Here is a 20,747-nt window from a genome sequence, read left to right as displayed (position 1 = left end):
TGGAGATATTGAGCACGGTGAAGGATGCAGTTCCAGGAAGATCAAGGACAATTTCAGGCTAAGTCCATTTGAAAAGCATTGCCAGGAGCTGGATTGCATCTGTGCCTCAGCCACAGAGCTCCTCTCGAAGGGAGAGCAGTTGCTCCACTCAGCAGCTGCAGAAACCAAGCTTTCCATGATGGTCACTAACGGAGTGCTCCTCATCTCCTGGTTCGGGACCAGAGGCCACAGACATGATTTGCAGACATGCCCAGCTCTCACAGCTGCAAATGAAGTTTGAACATGAAGTACAGTGCTGGACCTGTGCTGTGAAAGAAGAGCGTCTGAGCATCTCGGGGGAGACATCCACATCAGTCAGCGCTGGTTTTGGCTCAATCCTGCTGTGCCTCAGTGCCTCGCATGTACACTCTAATCATACCACACACGTGGCTGTGACTTATTGCTAAGTCATATCTGGAATGTTTCAGTAGGGGAAATACCAAACATTTACTGTTTTTGAATTAGGTACAGAAATAAGTACGTTTCTCTGAGCAATTGTGCTGGGATGAAGTACAAGTAATGCACAGCGCCTCCCACGCACCACAGGAGTGCTTGCTAGCCGGGTCGCACCCCGAAAACTGCACCAGGAATGCAGCCAGGACTTGGGCTGTCTGACTTAGGGAGAATAATGGAGCTGACCCAGCTACAGCCTGTACCTGTGGGTCTGATGGATAAAGGTATTGTTGAGATTTTAAAAGACTTGTGATCCAAATTCACTGGAGTGGATAGAAAGACTCCTTTCCATCTGGATCAGGCTCTTAAAGCTCTCTCTTACCACAGAGAGAGCGAGATGGGCAATTTATAAGTTTAATCTGAAGTTAGGTCCTTCTTAATCACTGTGATACGATCACACAAAACCTGAGGCCCTCAGCTTGCTGTCACACTTGTAGATTTTTGAGTATCTGTGGAAAACACTTTGGTGCTCAGACCTCGTATGTTGGTGGGTTTTGTGTGCTTTCACTCCTTGGTTGTGCCAGCGAGGCCTCCTCACGCAAGCTGTCTGGGTGCTGGCAAGGGTAGGGGCACGGTGCGACGGAGGGGTGCGGGCAAAGCCACGGCATACCCTGCAGCTCCACGAAGAGCACATCACAAAGGGCAAAGTGGGCACCTCTGCTTTGCAGGCAGCGAGTAAACATACCTGTCTGCAAAATGAATTAAAACTACGTGAAATGCCAAGTTTTGCACAGAGCGTCTATGGGTTTGTGAAGGGATTTTGGACCTAAACCTCTCAAACATCTCCCTTTCAAATACCATCAACCACAGCTGATGGAAACGTGAGCCGTGCACATGGGCTCAGAGCAGTGGAGAGGAGCTAGGGGTTCCTGGTGGGCAGGGGGGGAGCTGAGAGGAGCGGGCCTGGCCGCCTCTCTGACACGCGGCCTCACTGGTACCCGTGAAGAGGACAGCATAACTCTTTCCTAAACCTTGCTAGAATTTGTTGCGGCTGCTCAAGGGCCACAGGCAATGTTCTGAGCCCAGGCTGGAGCCACCTAAGGGAGGAGCCGCACGGAGACCGGCCTTCCCTCTAGGCAGTGCCTGTGGCTGCCAGTCGGCGTGCAGGCCCTTCGGCAGCTCCGGCCTGTTCCCATGGGCCCAGTGACCCCCATGTCTGTTCTGTGCAGCCCAGGACCCCTTTGGGGAAGTGAACCTGGGCACCATCAACTTGCTTGGCGTCTGCCAGGAGCCTGTCAGTGGGAGGGTAATCTGGCATTTTGTTTGGAGCCTGAACTGTAAAACGAAGGAAATGTGCCCCACCCTGTAAATTACTGCCCACGGAACAGGTCTGCAGCAAGAGAGGGCTCCAGACAGCAAGAAGTAAATGCTAAAATGCAATTATGGCTCCTAAATGCCAATGGCTTAACACTGACTATGCTGTAGATGTTGTGAGGCATGGTGGGGAGGTAAAGAAAAAACACATCAGCTGTTTTTCCGCGTGCCCCAAGTTACTGTAAACATCAAGGACTAAGACTGTCAAGAAATGTGCTGTATGCCCTGTGCAAGTGCTCCTGCTCACAGACCCTGGGACAAAGTAGAGATTCCAAGTATTTAGATGGATAAGTAAAAGCCTCCTGCCAGCAAAATCCTCCTCCAAGGGAGGAGGAGCCCTTAGCACGCCATGTAGCATCTTTTATATTTTCTTAACTAGATCCTTAACCAGCATCCCAGCTGCAAACATTCATGGTAACTGCCTCTCTCTCTGATGACTGCCTGAAAGAGCTCTCCTTCCTCAGCGTGGCTCTCCTCAGGAAAAAAGGAATAGGGGAAAAAAAAAAAAAAGAAAGAAAGAGAGACATAAAAAAGAAAATCTTTCCTATTCTTCCAGATATGGTTTCAGTACATTTCTGCAAACTCAGACTTCTGAAAACCAGTGTTAACATCTATGCTAGCTCCAGCTCCCCCCCTTTCACAGGGCCGCAGCAACTACTGCATGGGCTCGGGAGTCCCCAGCTTCCTCCCAGACCAAAAAGCACTTTTTTTTTTTTTTGCCTACAAAAGATCTGAGAAGGCGGATAAGAGACTTCATCTGGGCCACTGTAGCCTCACTGCTTTGAAAACAATGTGTTTGAACATTGCCATCCCACCTCAGTGGGAAGCCGCTGTAAGCAGGGCTCGGGTGCAGGCGGGTTTAACTCCTTATGGATCCTCGGCTGCTTTTGATATTTTGGATCGTGGGGCTGTCTCGAAATGCCTTACATGCAGAGAGGGCTTTCCGGGTTTATTTCTGACTGGTTCCCACTCCTGTGTCTGCACAGGGCTTGCTTTGTTGCCATGAATCTGATCCTGGTGTTTTTCTTGTGAAACATGGATTCCTGGGGCTCCTGAGTCACTCACTTTGCCTTGCCTGTTTTCCTGACCCTCAGATTCAAAAACCTCTTTAAAAACACACACGCAGAGAACATAGTTTCATTCTCGTTAGCGTTGCTCCCATCAGTGCCCAGGCCCCTGTTGTTGCACTGCTGCTGAGGCAGAGTGAGGAGCTGGTGCTTGACCCACCAGCCTTCAGAGGCTCAGAGGGACAGTTCCCAGCTGCCAAGAAAGCTCTGGGATTTCGGTTTCATTTGCAGCAAACCAGACCAAGGAACACAAAGATTTATATTTGTTTTTATTTTACTGAAGAATTTCAAGTAATTTTGTCTGACTTTCCACTTAATTTCAATTTTCAAAGTGTAGCCTTTAGAAATGTGTTAACGTACTGGAAATGTTGACAAAATGCTACGATTTGATTCAAAGACCTCTGTATTTGTTGATGGAAGAACAGTGTACTGGAAGATTTGTTCCTAACAGTTAACACGCACCTCCTGATCTGACTTCCCCAGTGCAAAAGGAGCTGAGTTTGCCAAGAGGTGCAAGCATCAAGCCCAAAGTTTCTGTGAGGTTGTATTCTTTAGTTACAAACCCTGCTAAATAACACGGAACATGTCAGATTCACTTTGTTTTGCAAAAATTTGGCATTAGTGCTTAATGCTACCTACAAAAATCTCCAGTGGCCAAAATGGGCCTTTCTTGCCTGCTAAAGCCACCGGCTCCAGCCAGAGCTCTTACACAGAGTCTTTCATCTGCATCTTCTCTTGAAGTCTTTCACAACGCTGATCGTAGGGCTGGGATGCCTTTTGGGTGGCAGGTTTTAGAAAGTGGGAAGCGTCTGTATGAGCAGTGGTGGACTGCACAGTCTCAGAGTGGTGGAACTGTAAGGAGGCAGACGGCAGGAGCTGGTGGGGTTTTCCCTTCCTCCCCATCCCTCCCAGGACTCAGCCATCCCCCCTGTGCCCAAGCAGGCAGGGGACGGGATGCTGGCCCAGGCAAGCACGGCACAGAGCTCTTGGGAAAGGAGTGGAGAGCAGGAGGGAGCCACGTGGGCTGCAGGAAGTCACCTGGGACTCCGGCCAAAACAGACGAAACTGCTCCATGGATGGGACAGCCTCCTATGGAAAGGCGCCTGCAGAGAGATGAAGTCTTCTCCAGCGAGCCTGGAGCGATCAGGGGGCGAAGCAAGAGCACAGCCCATGAAATGGGCAAATGCTGAAACTGCTTCTTTCTTGAATATTTATACTGACTGTTATATTTCTGTTTCCTCTTTAAGATGTTTCTCTCAGCCCCTCTGCAGCTGCAGAGCATCTTTAAATGGAGCAAGGCAGACAAGAGCAAGGCTGGGCTCTCAGGCCTTCAGAGGAGACCAGCAGGCAGACTTCAGGTAATCCACAGTGACATCTGGCCCCAGCGACCTGGACAAGCCTGCACGGCTTCAGTGGCTGTGCTGAAGCTGCAGTCATTTACAATCACTCTTAATTTCAGGCTTCAGCCCAGGCTTCCCAGAAGGTGAAAGTTTTATATGTGTTTTTCTCTGGTTGTTGCTGGGAGTACTGGCTGCAGGGTTGCTCGTGCCTTGCTGTGCGAGGTTTGACAGCAAGGTCTGCAGCCGTGGGAGCCCCAGCCTCACCTGCCCTGGGCTGGGAATCGCCCAGGGATCTCCGAGGACACAATCCAGTGCTCCACAAAGTGCCGGGTGGCTTCAGTGGGGTCAGGGTCCGAAAAACCATTGTCTTGAGATGCTAAAGAAATGCCAGTATACTTCTAACCTGCAAGTATCTGGGTCCATATAGGGAAAAAAAACTTGCCAGTTCCCTGCTTATCCCAGAAACCTAGAGTACTAAATGCCGTCTGTACAGAAATTCTGCAAGATAACTCCAGTGTGCTGCCTTTTACTTAGGGTCTCACCCTGCAGGCAGTAGTATTTGAGACCTTTTACCTAAGCTCTAGACTGCAAAGCAGAACTGGTGGTCTAGCCCTAAAAGCCACAGCAGTGAGACCAAAGTGATTACCAAATCTGATGAAAGATGAATTTACAGCATGATCCTGTACTGAGCATGTAAAAACAGGGCAATTTTATTCAGCTGGCCCACTCCCCATGCATGCGCTAAACCATTTCCTGTGATTTTTTTATGACAAAAATGTATTTGTGCCATTTTTAATTCCCAGCAGCCATGTAGAGACAGCACAGTGTGGGTGAATGAGGTTCTGCGCAGTAGCAGCCTCACCGCTGACCTAAATGGACTCACCGTGACAGTGCAGAATACGCATGAATCTCTGGAAACTTCAATTCCTGGAGGGTTCTGGGATACCCTGATTCTGCAAACACCAATTTTAGCAAATTGGCTCCAGTCTCTCTTAAAGACATGTTTGAAATGTGTAATTTTAGCTTTGAAAGGAAGTATTTAGCTCAAGAGTCAGGAAAATGCTTCAGATGAAAGGTCTTATTTCCTCCTCTATTGAAATGATGCCAATAAAAGTTTAGGAGGAATTTTAAGGAAATTCAGTTAGATTTGCATGCCACCTGCTGCAGAACAAGCTAAATCAATTCTGTTTTGTTTTTTTTTTTCTTTTTTACCCCTGTTTTCGTAAATAACAGAGAAAGTATGTACATACAAGATTCCTGGAATCCAAAGAGCTATACTCTCTCCAGCAATATAATCCTCATCTATTATGGCTGAATACCTTGAATTATCGTGGCAGTGATGTTATCCACAAAAATGTAGCCATGCCATTCAAAATCAGTCTGTGGCCGACGGAGTCTTGAGAAGAAAATAAGGAAAGAGGCACTTTAAGAACCTTTGCATGACTTCAGAGCTTTTTCTGAAGTCAAGAGGATTGTGTTAAGAACCAGAACCATCATGACTCATATATTCCTAATCAAAACGCTGGGTGCGTGAAAAGCTGCTCAGTCACACAGAGACTAAATTGTGTCTCCTTACAAGAGGAAAATAATACACACAAGAGGAAGCACTTAAATAATTGATGTGCTTTTCTTTTATCTGTGTGTAGGAATGACAGTAAATCCATGTACCTAGCACTAATGGGTAGCATCAGTATGCCAATAATTGCTAATGGTGAAGAAATAGGAGTGTGATTGTCCTGAAGTGGCTGATCCTTATTTTTGCTTTATCTGCCCATGTTACAATGGTAAATTGATGGTGTACATTTTAGAATTCTGCTCACTAATAGGTCACCTTGATAGTAATGCTTACAAATGCCTTTTTTGGTAAGAATTCAGTCCAAAATGACTGAACGCTTACTTAGATTTAATCTGCCATCTGACAGCTAGGATCCTTTTCTTATGTCTTCTGTGCCACATTCAAAAGACAATATAAAACTTTGTTTGCAACACATGTTTAATTTTCCATTACAAATCAGAGAAACAGCGCAGCCACCCTGGAATCAAACATAAACCAGAGATTTAAAAACCCAGTGCTTTCATCCTGAAAAACTGCATAACCATTTGCAGTGCAGAAGTGAGATATTCCTACTGAATAAAGCTTCTTGTTGAAAAATTATTGGTGTATCGACCCATTCACATCCAGCTATTTAATTCAAAGATTGTATTGAGCACTTCCCTCTGGGTTGCTTGTCTGAGGGAACAATTACGCAGCTGTTCTTACTACATTCTTGTGTGGGCAGAAAGCACTGTAAAAATCCTGGCATGAATTTACGTAAGTACAACCTCCACTTCTCAGGCTGTTCATTAGGCGTACTCTTTGCAAGGAGGTTGGCGAAGCGATACGTAGGCTTGACACTAATATTCTGCTTTGGCTAAACTTATTTATAGTTGTGAGCATGTTTATGCTCAGACACATGCATACGGCTGTCCAGGTTGTGTTATAAACAGAGCTCGAGATCCCTGCCACGTTGCTCATGATACACACTGCTACAGCAACTCCTTGCAGCTATGCTGCCTGGCCACATCCAAAGCTAGGAGTTTTAAAAGTACAGCACCCATCTTACTATGCTCATCGGGTTCAGCAGAGTGGTATTTCTGCATGGCTGGACACTAAGCATTATTTTAGCAAGTTTTATGCTGAGTTTCTTGTAACACTTTTCATGGAGTTTTTGCTGCTAAAGTTTTAAGCTCTGAAATAGTGGGTAAAGGAGAAGTAACCACAAAGGGAGTTGTGTGATTTCATAGCCCACTGGCAGGAAAAGCCATCCGTCGGGAGGTGACCTGCTCACAGACCTTGCAGAAGGGCCACCTCCCAACCTGCACGCCACTGGGAGAGGGAGATGAGGGACGAGCCCTGGGGCTGGGAAGGCTGCTGGGAGGCCCTGGTGTGGGAGGATTTTGGGGGGAGCAGAGGGAAGCACACCTGCCCCTGGCCTGTGCTGGGACATTTCTGACCAGTGTCCGCACCTACACGTCTCTGCTCGCTCCATCTCCGCGTAGCAAAGTGCTGCTGCACCTACAGGAGCTTTTCTGAGGGCAACCTCCCGGGCCCTCAGTGGCGAAGGTAATTGAGATATCAGGAGCTCCTGCACACAGCATGCTCTGCATGCTCAATATCAGTTTCATCAGTAATATCAGATGCCAGCTAAATACTGTCACTGTCATCCTGAAATATCCCACCCTCGGCTCAGAGTGCTTAACAAGCAAACACAGGCCGGGCCCTTAAAATCAAAGCCGGCTCTGCTGAAGAAGGGAAGCCGTGCTGGTTCTCAGATCGGCCCTCTGACAGGGCGGGTGAGGAATGCCCATCCCCACCTCTCCTGTCTGCAGACAGCGCTAGCAGCTGTGTGACGGCGCAGGGAGCTGTGCATGGTGCAGTTCACTCTGCATTGCATACATAATTTATAATTTTCCAGTGGTTTTGATTGCACATTTTTGGACATGGGGTTGCTTTCGTAAAATGGAAGCAGAGAGAGAAAAAAAAAAAACAACCACCTCTGCCGCAGCCGCCTTCTGTAGTCCCGTGTTTTAGTCGAGACCCTCTTCTCCGACACCCGGCCTTCACAGGCCGCAAAACACAAGCACTGCACACTCTGCGAGTGTTTGTCTGTATACACAGATATCTGAAAAGATCCATGCTTCCCATGGCACAAGAACAAAAAAGAAAAAAAAAATTGTTTTCAGTGGTCCATGCCTTTATTAGCAAAATGCCTTGGCAGAGAATTACACTAGCATTATGACAACAGTTTCCTGTCACGCCAGCAGCATAGCGGGTGTTTACAAGACGTACAGAAGTTACAAAAAAGCAGCTGAGAACCACGCTTCTTTCTGACCTCGGTGAAGTTGGGCACATACAGCCATACGTGCCCGTAAAAGCCTCCTCCAAAAGATGTAGGCAAAACACGCAGAGCCCTTATTTTGGAAACACGGCGCGCTTCTATTTCCTCTCAGCACACAAACCACTCGCCGTACATTTATCTGCCCTTGCTGCGTCCGCAGCCGTTGGTGCGGGTTTATCAGCGCGCTCCCACCACGCGCCCGCGGCACGCTCGCTCCTGGGGGACCCGTTCCCAAAAAATCCCCCACGGGACGGAGACGGCAGGCACCGACACCGTCACCCTCACCTCTGACGGACCCAGGGGCCAGCTGCCAGCGGTACCCAGCCCTTCCTCTTCCTCGCCCCGTGCCCTGCGCCACGGCTGCGTGGGCCCCGGGCTGGCGGCGGGGGGCTTCTGGTCACCCCTTCCCGGTGGCCAGCCGGCGAGCTGGCGTGGGGCTCTGCAACCCGAGAGCGTGCGCTAGCCGGCGGGGCGCTGCAGTAAATATAAATCTGGCTCTTACCCACGGGCAGTCCTTCGCAGTCGGACATCGTGCGAGAAGCGCTCCTGGCCGGGGGCTCGGGAAAACCACGGCGAACACACACCCGCGCGGGTCCTTCTGCTGGCGGAGGCAGGGGGGGGAAATATCTACGGATTTACAGCCACCCGTCTCCTCCACGGTACATCTAACCACCCAGAGAGCTGTAGCAACAGTCCCGTCTCTGCCTTCTCATTATGGGATGTAAAGATAAGAATGTGCTTTTGTGCCAAAAGAGTGTGCTATTGGTGGATAAATTTGTTGTCATCCCTCCCCTTCACGGAGTTTCCTCTTTAATGTCACAGAGGCACATTACCCGGTCTGAAAGGCCATAGAATATTTATGAAACGGCTTTTAAGAGCTAAGCCGCGAATCCGCAGCAAAGGAGGGGGCTGAGGGCTGCGGTGGGAGCAGCGCTGTCCCCGGGGGGGACGCAGGCGGTGGCTGCTCCCCTCCTCTGCAGCCGCCGGCAAAACGAGGGTGGGAGCTGGGAGAGGGGCAGGGGCTGGGGCGCAGCTGGTTGCAGGGGCAGAAAAATAAATCCGCGTTGGTTTGCGCTGTAAGATCTGAGAAATGGTGCTTGCGACACTGTTTGCTGTCCCACGGTGTGTGTTTACCAGTGGCAATGTTCTGAGTGCAGATCTCTCCGTAACTTTTTGTCACTTTTGCTTGCTTAAAATATGCAGCTCTGATGGAGTGAAGCGTTTCATGGCTACCCCTACAGCTCAACTTTTTAATGTCGGTAATGGATTCTGCTCGATACGAAATTTCTAGACCTTTCAGCCAGGTGCTGTCAGCAGTGAGGATCCCTGCACACTGGCACAGTCTTGGTTACTTGATGAAGAAAAGGAGAATCTAGGTGCTCAGCGTGCTCAGCACCTCTGAAAGAACTGGACCAGTTTTATCAGGGTGCTTCACTCTAAGCACTCAGCAGCATGGCGAGCTGTAGCATGGCTTCAGCTCAGAACGACAGGCCAGTGACTACAAAAGCTAGAAGAGCTGCAGATGTTCCCAAAAGGACACCTCAGGTTCCCTTCACATGTTCTGCAGAGCAGGATGGGGGTCCTGGGACTTTCTGCCCCAGTGCTGAGTGCCATGGGCTGGTGGGGTTTGCTGGCATGGAGCTCTGCAGCGGACAGCCCTTGTCAGTGGCTGTTTCTGCGTCGGTTCCTGCAGGTGCCTGGAGATACTCGCCTGGATGCTAGCTCCAGAGAGGAAATAACGCAGCCTCAGGCTGTGCTCTTTGCCCAATAGGCTGCACAAGGAGGAGTGCAGGGAAGGCATCATGCTCATCCTCTACATCCTTCTGCCGCCCGCAGGCTCAAGGAGCAGTCTCTAATCTGGGAGATACGGAGCTATGGAGGTGTCCAGTCTCAGCCTCAGTGCACATCTGGGGAGAGAAGAAGGCCTAAACCAGACCAGAGGACTCTTCCTCCCATGCAGTTTCACTGCAGTGAAGTTTTGCTCTGACATGTGTGTGGATTAAAGCTTTTTAGCTAGACCCTGTTCCAGCGCAGGCTCCCAGCTCTGCAGGCGTTTATGTGCCAATTGAACCTCAAGCCCCACCGAAGTCCCTGGAACCACTCGCAGTTATAAAGCTAAACATGTGCCTAAGTGTTTGCAGGATCAAGGGCTCGCCATCCCCACTCATGCTCATGGAGCAAGCAGCTGCAGCTGATTTTGAAGTCACCTCTCACAGCTGTGTGCTCCTCTGCGGAAGGTCGGAGCCCTCGAGCAGAGCTGGATGAGTGCCTGCAGTGAAGTCAGGCCAAAACGCAAACCGGTGGCTTGGCGCAAGCTCGTCTTCACCAGCGGTTTAAGAAACCTGTGCCTCAGTCACCCCACTTACATTGCCCTTGGCCAAGTCCGCTACGGGGCTCAGCATCTTCTGGAAGTGGGGTAGAGAAGCCAGCAAAGTCTGGGGGAGAGGACAGAAACATTGTCAGCTATTACAGCAAAGGTGGCAAGAGCTCGTCTGCCAGAGCCATGAGGAGGATTTGGCACCCACCTTCCACGGAGCCTCGGAAGAGCTCTGCCATGAACCACTAACGCGGGAAGCTAGCCACAGGGTCAGGGGTTGAACAGAGCACACCTAGCTCTTCGGATGATTCTCACCAGTGCTTACTCAGATGAGGACTATAGGACTATTTAAATTAAAATTTTTGCTTAGATCCCTTGGTATTTTGGTTATAGAGTTATTTTTTGATAGGTCGTAAAGTTTTTTTTTTTTTGAGAGTCAAACTAAGTATTTCTTTCAACTGTCTCTGTTTCTCAGGCTGAAAAGAGCCATGCTTGCTCCTGGAGAGAGGCCAAGCCTGGAAAATTTAAGTCTGAAAGGAGAAAGTTTGGGGAATTTATGAATATGCCTGGTGTCTGTCATGATAAAAAAAATAAAATAAAATAAAATAAAAATTGAACTAAACAATAAAAGGTGAGTAATAAAGTGCGTATTATTTTAGTACGTTTTAAGCTAATGAGAGAAATGTGCTAATATCTGTCAATAACCGCTCTCACTTGGGCTTACTGAGGAACTCCTTTGCAAAAAAATCAGTGACAAATACAAGGCGGGGGAATGCTAAATTTAATCTCTGGAAGGAAGGTAATGGAAGAATTCCTAAAGGGCTCACTTGGTCTCACGCGGAAGAGAGCTGCATGGCCCTGATGCATCTTTAAACGCTTCAGGGAGCTGGAGAAGAAGCAGCAGGGTGCGCAGGGTGCCAAGCTCATGTCCTGGCAAAAAGGGCACTGTGCTCAGCAAAGCTTACAGAACATCACGGAGCCCTGCACAGTACCTGCCCACGGCCTCTTTACACCAACAGCAGTTGCTAGAGTGCCCACATCCCTCTCTGGAGCTTTCCAGGAAGAAAAATAAAAACCTTGTCTGGTGTTTATGCCACAAATCCTGCAGGTAACCCACATGCGCAGTATGTCCGGGCTGCGCAAAGGGCTTTTGAGGTACCCCAAACCTGGGGCTGAGCAAATGTGTGGAGAAACCTGGGTGCAGGGCAGCCGTGACAGGGCCAGTAGGCAGTCCCGTCGGTGCCCAAGAAGCCTGCTGTCCTGATGGCTGCTCGTAAGCCCGAGTGGCAGGTTTGCCAGTGAGCAGCAGACTCTCATAAACACTAGCCGTCACCTAAATGAGTAAGACAACGCGTAGTGGGACCGGGTTTCTGACCTAGAAGTGTACACATCCCATTAGGCTTCTGATCTAAGTGCCTTTGAAAATCAGGTCTTTAACATCGTAAATCTCTCAGGGCTCATAACGATTTTTGCCGCAGCCCGAAGGGCTCAGTCATCTGGCCGTGCAGAGCCGGCCTCACCTGCAAGCTCCCAGCTGGAGCCACGGGGGCTTTGCTCCTGCTGAACAGCTGCAGGTGGGTCCAAACCTCTCAGGAGAAGCAGGGAGCTGCAGTTCTCGCGGTGGGATCTGGCACCCTGCATGCTAAAATTACTGGTGGAAGGGCTTTGCTAATCTTGTCAGCGATGTAGGAGCAAGGAGGGTTGGTCTCATTCCTGTGCACTTCTCTCGCCTGGCAGAAGGAAATCAGGGGGAGCGAGAGCAATTTCTGGTAACGAGGTCAGACCTGATTATTCAATCTGCAGTTTTCTGTAGGGTTGAAGCAAACGCCTTCCTGCCCAGTTCGGCAGGAGTTTATATCTCACATCAGCGCGATTTCCACGCAGTTTAAATGGAGAATGGCTGAGACGCGCTTCTTCCCTCTAATTTATGCAAATTCCACTGGATTTCTCCCTGCTGTGTGCAGAGATTTCTGCCCGTTGGTACTGGGGGATTCATAGAGAGCAGGGGGAGGGGAGGGATGGGGCTGGAGATCGGGATGGAGAAGGAGATGCAGGCTGATAGGAGCACGCTGACATCAGTGCGTGGGTGACACCGACAGGTATGTTCCCCAGGTGGTGGGACATTCACGGAGCTCCACCCGTGCTTGCAGCAGTTATGGACGAGCTAAGCGTTCCTGCCAGCCCAGACAGACAAGCTGAAAAACTCAGCATGTGCTTCAAGTGTCAGCTCCTGGTGCTGGTTTGTGCTGGCAGTCACAGTCAGGAATCTCCTAGCAAAGGCTGGCTTTCCCCCTTGAAAAGCCCTGAAGCTGGTGGGGAGGGCATGGACCCTTCCATCCTCTCATGAAGGTGGTAAAATTAACGGCAGGGCAATACCTGTAATAATTATGCTTCAGCTCTTTATCACCAAAACAGCAGAGAAATGGCTACAGAGCTGCTGTTGTGCACGGCGATCCCTGGCTTTCCCTGAGGAAAGCAGAGAGGTTCAGACTAGGAGCCACGTGCCCAGAAAGTCCCAGTAACTGGGATTTTATTTCATTATTGTTTTCTGACACATCCTTTTCACATCTCAATTTGATGGATGGGGAGTATAATGATGTAATTACAAGAGGAGTGGATGCACTGACAGGAGCTCGTGCGGGTGTATCCAGTGAAGGGAAAGGGAGTGAAAAAAGGCAAGATACAGCTGACAGTTAGGACAGTCCTCCAGGAAGCAGCAAACACAAAAGTAACAGCAAGAACTAGATATATCATCATTTTGGGCCTGGGAGACCTTAGTGTCAGCCTGGTGGTATTTTATTTTATTTTATTTTATTTTATTTTATTTTATTTTATTTTATTTTATTTTATTTTATTTTATTTTATTTTATTTTATTTTATTATACTTTATTTTATTTTATTTTATTTTATTTTATTTTATTTTATTTTATTTTATTTTATTTTATTTTATTTTATTTTATTTATTAATAAGATTTTCATTAGTCACAATTGAATCTGAGCTTTGTATTCAAGAAAGGAAACGTCTCCATCATCTCCTCTTATGTCACCCCAGAGAGAAGATTAGAAGATTAACTGTGTCAGGTGACACCAACCCAGCGGCAGTGAAAATAATTTTGCACATTCAAAGAGAGAACGAGGGAGAAATTCCGCCTGTCTCCAAGAAATGTGAGTCTTACCGGTGACAATTGTTGGCTCGAAAAGAGAACATTTTATGCAAATGTGCAGATATACAGTAAATAAAATAAGAAGATCAAAGACTTGGAAGAGGATTTACCTTAAAGAAGAGTGGATGGTCTGAATCTCAGCAGCATTTTAGTCTCATCTAATTTATAAGCAGTTGTATTTTGGGGAGATGAGTTACAAAAGGCCATTTAAATTATGGGAGGAAATATAAAAGCTACAAATAGAGGATAAAATTGACTCCCGAGCCATCACTGCTGCTGCTGGCAACGTCTCCTAACACACCTGATACCAAAATGAGTATGTGCCCTCGAGCCCACCTATCTTGGTGCCCAAGGGGCCGCACAAGCGGTCAGAGAAGGTGAGTGCGACTGCAGGAACCTGGCTTTCAGCATCTGCTGATACAAGCACACAGCTCATTGCTGGCAGGCTCTGCAGGACTCACCCAGGACAGGAGGATCGAGGCAGAATCTGTTTTCCCATCGATACGTGGCAGATTTTCATGCACAACCACAATTAGCATTAATGGGATTTCCTTCTGCAGACATTCCAGGTGTTACTGAAGAGCCTCGTGGTGAACATAAAACGCAAAAACGAAATTGAACAATTAGGTTTGAACTTGCTGTTTCTGGTTTTAATGGCATTATTGCGGTTTATTTCGGCGGGATTGAGTCTTGCACAGCTGAGTGTAGCTGCATTCGCTCTGCACAGATCTCGTGCAAAAGGGAGTGTTGAGCTCTGAATGTAAATATTATGGTATCAAGTGGTGGGTTTGAAGAGAAGGTGAGAGTCTTGCAAACCTGATTTGGCAGCTGCAAAAATAACACTTGGGCAAACAGATGGTCTCTGCAATAAGGGAAATCTTTAAGAGATTCACAAATTAATGAGCTCTGCCAGGTTTTTAGTGGTTCCTACCAAAATTCCTATAAATCAGCCTAACCGGGCAGGGAGGTGGGGGCGAGAGGAATTAATAAGTTCCCCGGACAGCTCATATATCCAAGGTTAGCTGACAAAAGGCAAGGCTTCAGAGCTGGAAAATCCCAAGAGGAATTAAGGAGGTGCAATATTATCCCTTCAGAAGGCAAAAGCCATAGCGTCAGTCACGTGCTGCAAGTGCTCTGGGGACTAATTGCAGCCATCCGTGATCAAGGATATCAGCTGGGTGATAAAGAAAGGTGAGGTGTCACACACTGAATTACTGGCTCGTCCTGGGAGCACCGAAACTTGGTGTGAGGAAATGAAAGCCTCCTCCTTCAGCCGCAGGTCAATAACCACTGATGTGCTCCACCAAAGCGGCTGCTGGCTCCACAGCACTGGGTGCAGGCCTGCCGGGCAAGGAGACAGAATTAATTAAGGAATTGCTAATGGAATCAGAGCTGAACAGCAGGGGAAATTATTCATTAGGTTATCTATGAATTTCGTACTGTGGTGCAATACGATCCACTTTACAACCCACTTTAATTTGCTTCTTTGCAAACATTTGTCAAGGGTGCCTGACAGCAGGAACGACCAGGGTGGAGTTTTCATTCTTAGTCATGCGGGGACGCCTCCTTCTTACAATAAACACAGCCACAATTAACGGAAGCCGTGACCTCGCTGGTGATTTCTGCAAGGAGGACAAGACTCCATGGGAATAGCAAAGAAAGCAGATTATTACCACTTTGTAAGTCACGTTGGGGGTGAGGAGAATTGCTGGGGCAATTGTAAGTCTCCTGCTGGCAGCACTGGGATGCAGAAGTCCCAGCAGGGTGGAAGATGACTTTCCCAAGGTCACCCAGTGAGGCCAAGGCATTGTGGCAGAGGAGCCTGGTCCTGCTACGAAAGGGGTGAGGGACAAGCGGGCTGTCACTAAACCAGGCTGTCAAATTGCTGTGCTGCTTGCAGAAAGGAAAGTCTCAATGAAGCCAACTTGCTTATTGTTGTCAAAAAAAAAAAAAGGGGGGGGTTGGGGGGTATCTGTTTCCATTCAATGCTCATGAAGCACTGAATGCCCACAGCTCGGGTGGTGTGGTGGCTCGTCTGGTGCCCACCAGCCTTGGGAGTCACTGCTGTGACAAAATACTTTAGGATCTTCCTCAGGATACTCGGTGCTCCTGCAGCAAGGGTTCCTTTCAATGCATGGGCAAATGCCACAGCCTGCCCTGGAAGCCAAGGGAAGAACAGGTGGAAGGTTTAATGCTTTAAAATTGTAGGGGCAAGTTTCCTTGGAATTTCCTGATTTGATGCATGAAGCTGCTGCTTCCTTCTCAGACTCCGGCTCTCATCCAGGGCTGATCTGAGGACTGGACGTCTCCTGTTCCCATTTCTGTACATAGGCATCACACACTTGCTGCCTGGGGCACTCAGGGGAATCCCAGGGCTGTGACAGGGAGGAGGGAGCAGCAGAGCCAGGGGCTCCCACCTCGCGGCAGTCAGGAGCCTCATGGCCCCCCGGGCTGCCTCGCGCAGGCCTGAGCTGCGCCTCCTCCGAGCAGTGCCTTTACCCCCCTGGGCACACAGCCAAGCCAGCCTTCCCGCTGTGCCCTGGGTCCACTCCTTAGCTTTATCGATCCGCAGAAAGGACATGAACGGGTAGAAGCGGGTGAGCACTTGTCTCTACAAACCCTGGGATGTAGGTAATCAATGGGGCCTGTTCGGAGCAGAGCCAGGTGGGCCCAAGTGCAGTCCCAGGACACAGCTGCAGCAGGTAACGTGGGCTAGTCGGGGATCCTGGCACCCTTGAAGCACTGTGAGTGGGTATTTCCCAACATTTCACCTCAAAAATTATACATATGTTAACGTTGCTATACCATACTTAACATTACAGAGCCTTATTAATGATGGGATGTTAAGTTCGCAAGGAATAGACCAGAGAAATGCAAAGGCTACAGGGCTGAAAATTAATCTACTGTTGATATCTTTTTCTTTTAGTTTAGAAAGCAGCAGAGGCCTAAGAGCAATCTGTCTCGCAGCAGAGCCCACATCTAAGGAAATTCCACGTATGGTCAAATGTCAAGTTGTTTCTTTTGCAAAGGGCAATGTGGCAATCGTATTTCCATTTGGAGAGTTTTTCCTTGGAGCTGAGTTTTTGGGGGGGGCAGGGGAGGGAGAGAGAGCCAAGCACAGTTTTCCTTTCAGCACGCATGCATTCACAGACCTTGCTGCTCGTTTCCCAAAGGTTACATCTCCCTTCTCGGGGGGCACAGCGTCCGAGCGAGGCACACCTTCCCCAGACCCCTACCTAAGGTCTGCTTCGTCTTCCCAGAGCCCTTGGAAAGGCAAACACTGCTGGCACCGCAGCAGCCGAGACTCGCATCCACCCGTCTACGGGCAGAGTTTGGCCCGGTGCTTTCTTGCCAGTTCAATGTCCCTTTTCATCGCCACTTCCCCAAGAAACATGATTTGCACAGTCCCTTCCATAATAAATCCTAAACCTGCTGGCTAGCTCCAAGCCCCTGCACTTTTCAGAAAATAGCTGTGGCTCAGTAACGGGCAGAGATCTGCCCGACTTAAGGCTGCCGCACCAGAGGAAGGCTGGCAGCATGAAGGGGTTTCCGTCCTGATAGCAGCAAGCAGACGGGCAGTACAGGGCCTGGCTGTCCGTGCAGCCACACAGAGCCCCAAACCCGGCCCTGCTGCTGGCACAGGTGGGGTGATGGGGCCGTGGGATGAGGGTGAGGGTCCAGGAGGGTTTCTCTTTGTTCCTCCATCACCTTCACCTTCCTCCCTGACCTTGTTTCCATCACCAGGCCCTCTGCACTGCTGAGGGACGGGGAGGCACAGCTTTCCTCGCTGTAGACCCTTCTCCCCGGCCATATTGCTGACCCTCCAGGCCACCGCAAACTTCAGGGAGAGCCACCAGCACTCCTCCTATGGCTCCTTTCAGTTTCCCTGCTCCCTGCTATTTATTGCTCGGCGGTGCTCAGGGCAGGAATGCAGCCTGCCTCTGCGGCCCAGCAGGCTAAGTTTAGTTCGTGGCCCTGCTGGTGATTGCCTCCGTGACACTAAACAAGAGATTAAATTTCTCCGTGCCTCAGTTTCCCTCTGTAAGCCATAGATAGCAAAGTTTCCTTTTGTAATCTGTCCTGCGCAAGAGCTGCTTCATCCTGCTTGTTTACACTGTGCGTATTATTGGAGTTCCTGCCCTGGCTGAGATCTCAGCTACTTCTATAATTAGTACTTTCATGCTGTGTTTTCATTAAAGGTCTTGTTATGCTTTTGATACGGCATACAGAATACTAACCAGAGTTGAATTATAATTTGTCACATTCTAATTGTCTATTTTGTTTGGAGTTCATTTTGCATTGTAATTCCCTCACAAATAAATGAATCTGGGATTGTTTTCGCAATTCTAGATATTGCAAGTGATAACAGCACTGATGTGAGAACTGACGTGGCCGCAGAAAGTACGTCAGTCTTGGGCTCCCCAAGAAAAAAATCCTCTTTTGGAGATGTAACCAGAGACGTAACCGTCAGTGCTTTGGAAATGAGATGACAAGAGACTTTTCTTGCAACAAGAGCAACAAGGAAAGAAAAACTGTTATTTATGAGCTGAAGACTTGGCTTGATGCTGTCTCTTTAAAAAAAATGTTCCAACAATACATTAAAAAGCAAACCTCTTCTATCACATCCATATTTCATCTGCACCTTGGAACTGTAATTAATGGCACAGGAGGCTTCATTTGACAAGCTGTCCTCAGGGCAGACTTTTTACTTCTATCTACATCAACAATGCTCTCCACTACTGCTTCCCTTGGCAAAACTCTTCCTCCAGTGCTCCCTAGCAGAGAGGAGAGCAGATCTGCATCTGGCTAATCCACATTTTTCTCCCTACTGATGAAAACTTCCCTTAGATACAATAGGACAAAAGAGAATAATTTTTCAAAGCTGGAAGAAGATGCACGGGGGGACACACACAGCATGAGGTGAAGAGAAAACTCCAGTTTGCAAAGCCTGCCTGCTGGGTGAAGCAACCACTGCTAATTCAAACTGAATATGATCTAAATTAAACACCAGGGGCCACATTCGTCCCTGGTGCAGCACCAGTTACCCAAAGGCAGATGATCTGATTTCACTGAAGTTATGCCAGGGCTGAATTTGACCCTCAGCATCACGTGGTATCTACGATTACGGCCAGGAAATCTGAAATACATATGCACACCTAAGCACAGATGCCGGCTGTGGCTGATGCTCTAAAACATTCATGTGCTTTCTCAGCTCTTGACCCTTCATTATCGCTGATGAATATTTTGGGTGGTCATTTACCTCCATCTTCAGGAAAAGGTTACAGAGGCTTTCTGAAGATATGTGGAGCAGGAAAGCAATTTATGTGCAAAGCAATCCATGTGTTCATGTACAAACTAAATGTTGAATGGACTGGATTTTTTCTGACCAGTTCAAATGCACAAATAATAATAACAACAATAAAGTGGTAACCTTTTCCCAAGATCTGTCTGATGTAACACGCACTATCATGATATGTGCTGAACCCACCCCAAAACAAATGGACTCGCAGCAGCGTAGAGCTGCAGAAGGAACCTAAGAACCACAGGATCTCACAGACTTTTAGATGGTGAATTATAGACCTTTGGCGACGAGTGAGAATTTGGCGTGACCCCCCACAGGGCCAGCTCTGGTGCCTGTTGCCTGCATCCCGCACAGCCCCGGCTCCTTGCCAGCAGGGCCGGGCAGGCACGCGGCGCCCGGTGCTGCAGTCAGTGGGAGCTCTGCCATCAGCCCTCAGCGCGCCGGGCCAACGCTGAGCCGTATGCAACACTTACAGCTTGGCAACAGGCCTCTGACAGTCCCCTCAGCACTTTGAATGCCCATCAGTAGAGTTCAGTGTTTGGTGTTCTGGCTGCTTTTGCTCTGCATTGAATTGTTTCTTATGGACTCTGACAAAAGCTAAAGCTTCTAGCTCCTCTTATCAGTGATCCAGACAAATAAAATCTCTGAGGTGGGATGGCTGTGCAAACTCAATGTCTTGGATGAGGTTTTATAAAACCTCAGCCAAAACCTGGCTTTTTGTTTTGGCCCTGTTTCTGGATTGCATCTGGATTTAATTTGGCTTTTGGATCTTCCAGGCAAAGATTTCATTATTTTGGGTAATTTATCTCCAGCTTGTTATCCATTACCTAAACTCTCTCACTATGTAATATAATACTGCAAAATATTGTCTCATGCATACACCTCTAGCCCTAGAAATTTATTAAAAGTATCATTGAATTTATTGGTATTGTTTGTTGCAAGATTGGTGTTACACAAAAATAAGGTAACATATCAAGCCTTGAAATTAAGAGACTCTTACAGATACTTGATGTTTCCAAAATGACATTTGGGCTTGGTACCCAAAAGCTGCAGGAACTAGCAGGGCTGTTATTCTCCTGGTCAGCTGCCTTCAGTGGGTGAGACAGGAGGATGTAGGAGAATATGAACTCAAGGAAGCAGCACACTATAAATATTTTTGTAAGGATCCAAAGCCTAGCTACACTTTTGCAGGCTGGCCTTGCAGCTGGAGAAGCACAGAGGCTTTTACATGGGGAAACTGCCCCTCGGGCAGGGCTGGAGCCCAGCAGTAGCCCACTGCTTGTGGGTCTGGTGCCAGGGCCCAGCTCCCTCCCACATCTCCCTCCATATGGCCACCGGTTTCTTCCCCTCTCTAACCTCACGTCGCTGCACTCACATAACCCTCAGCGTGTGCCACCGCTCATTCGTGCTCTACCTCTCTACCCGAGAAAGAAGAAAAGCAATGCTGCTGTGATTAAAGATAATGAGTTGCTGATTAGCATCGGGGAACACAACAGAAAACATTTCATTTAAATTGCCTTTCTTGTTGAGTTAATTAAAATAAAACACAAAGCTTCTCAGCTTTATTATGATGCCTGCTTGGCTCAAAGTAGTGTGGCTACGCGGGTTTGCAATTAATATTGGCGTTGCTTTCCACCTGGCATTAGCATAACAAAGGGACTAATACACGGCACCTCTCCGACTCCCGGTGCCTTGGTGCGGGTGGCACTGCTGGTGTCCTCCTGCAGCACCCTCCTCCGGCACCCACAGTGCCCGAAGAAGCTAGGGGAGATGCCTACTGACCCCCTGGCCTCCTGCGTTCATATTTGGCTTCACACAGAGCTTTGATACCTTGGCTGCCTCACGAGACCTGTTTGGGCTTTTTTCGGGAGGC

The 20,747-nt window shown here is 48.5% G+C and overlaps 1 protein-coding gene across 2 annotated transcripts in view; it reads right to left on the bottom strand.

The window, feature by feature from the left end:
- The window catches only part of EML1 (EMAP like 1), a 124,285-nt gene extending 115,105 nt beyond the window's left edge, over window positions 1–9,180 (bottom strand). The window contains exon 1 of one of the 2 annotated variants that reach the window (XM_080593198.1): window positions 8,594–9,180. In XM_080593198.1, the coding sequence (XP_080449324.1) occupies window positions 8,594–8,621 (28 nt within the window). In that variant the 5' untranslated portion in view covers window positions 8,622–9,180. The remainder of the gene's footprint in view (window positions 1–8,593) is intronic. The other variant, XM_080593201.1, reaches the window with a different exon arrangement.
- Window positions 9,181–20,747: the final 11,567 nt, after the last annotated feature.

The sequence above is a fragment of the Anser brachyrhynchus genome, assembly GCF_964034855.1.
Source record: "Anser brachyrhynchus genome assembly, chromosome: 5".
Classification (NCBI taxonomy): Eukaryota; Metazoa; Chordata; class Aves; order Anseriformes; family Anatidae; genus Anser; species Anser brachyrhynchus.
This window is presented reverse-complemented; position numbering and strand designations above follow the sequence as displayed.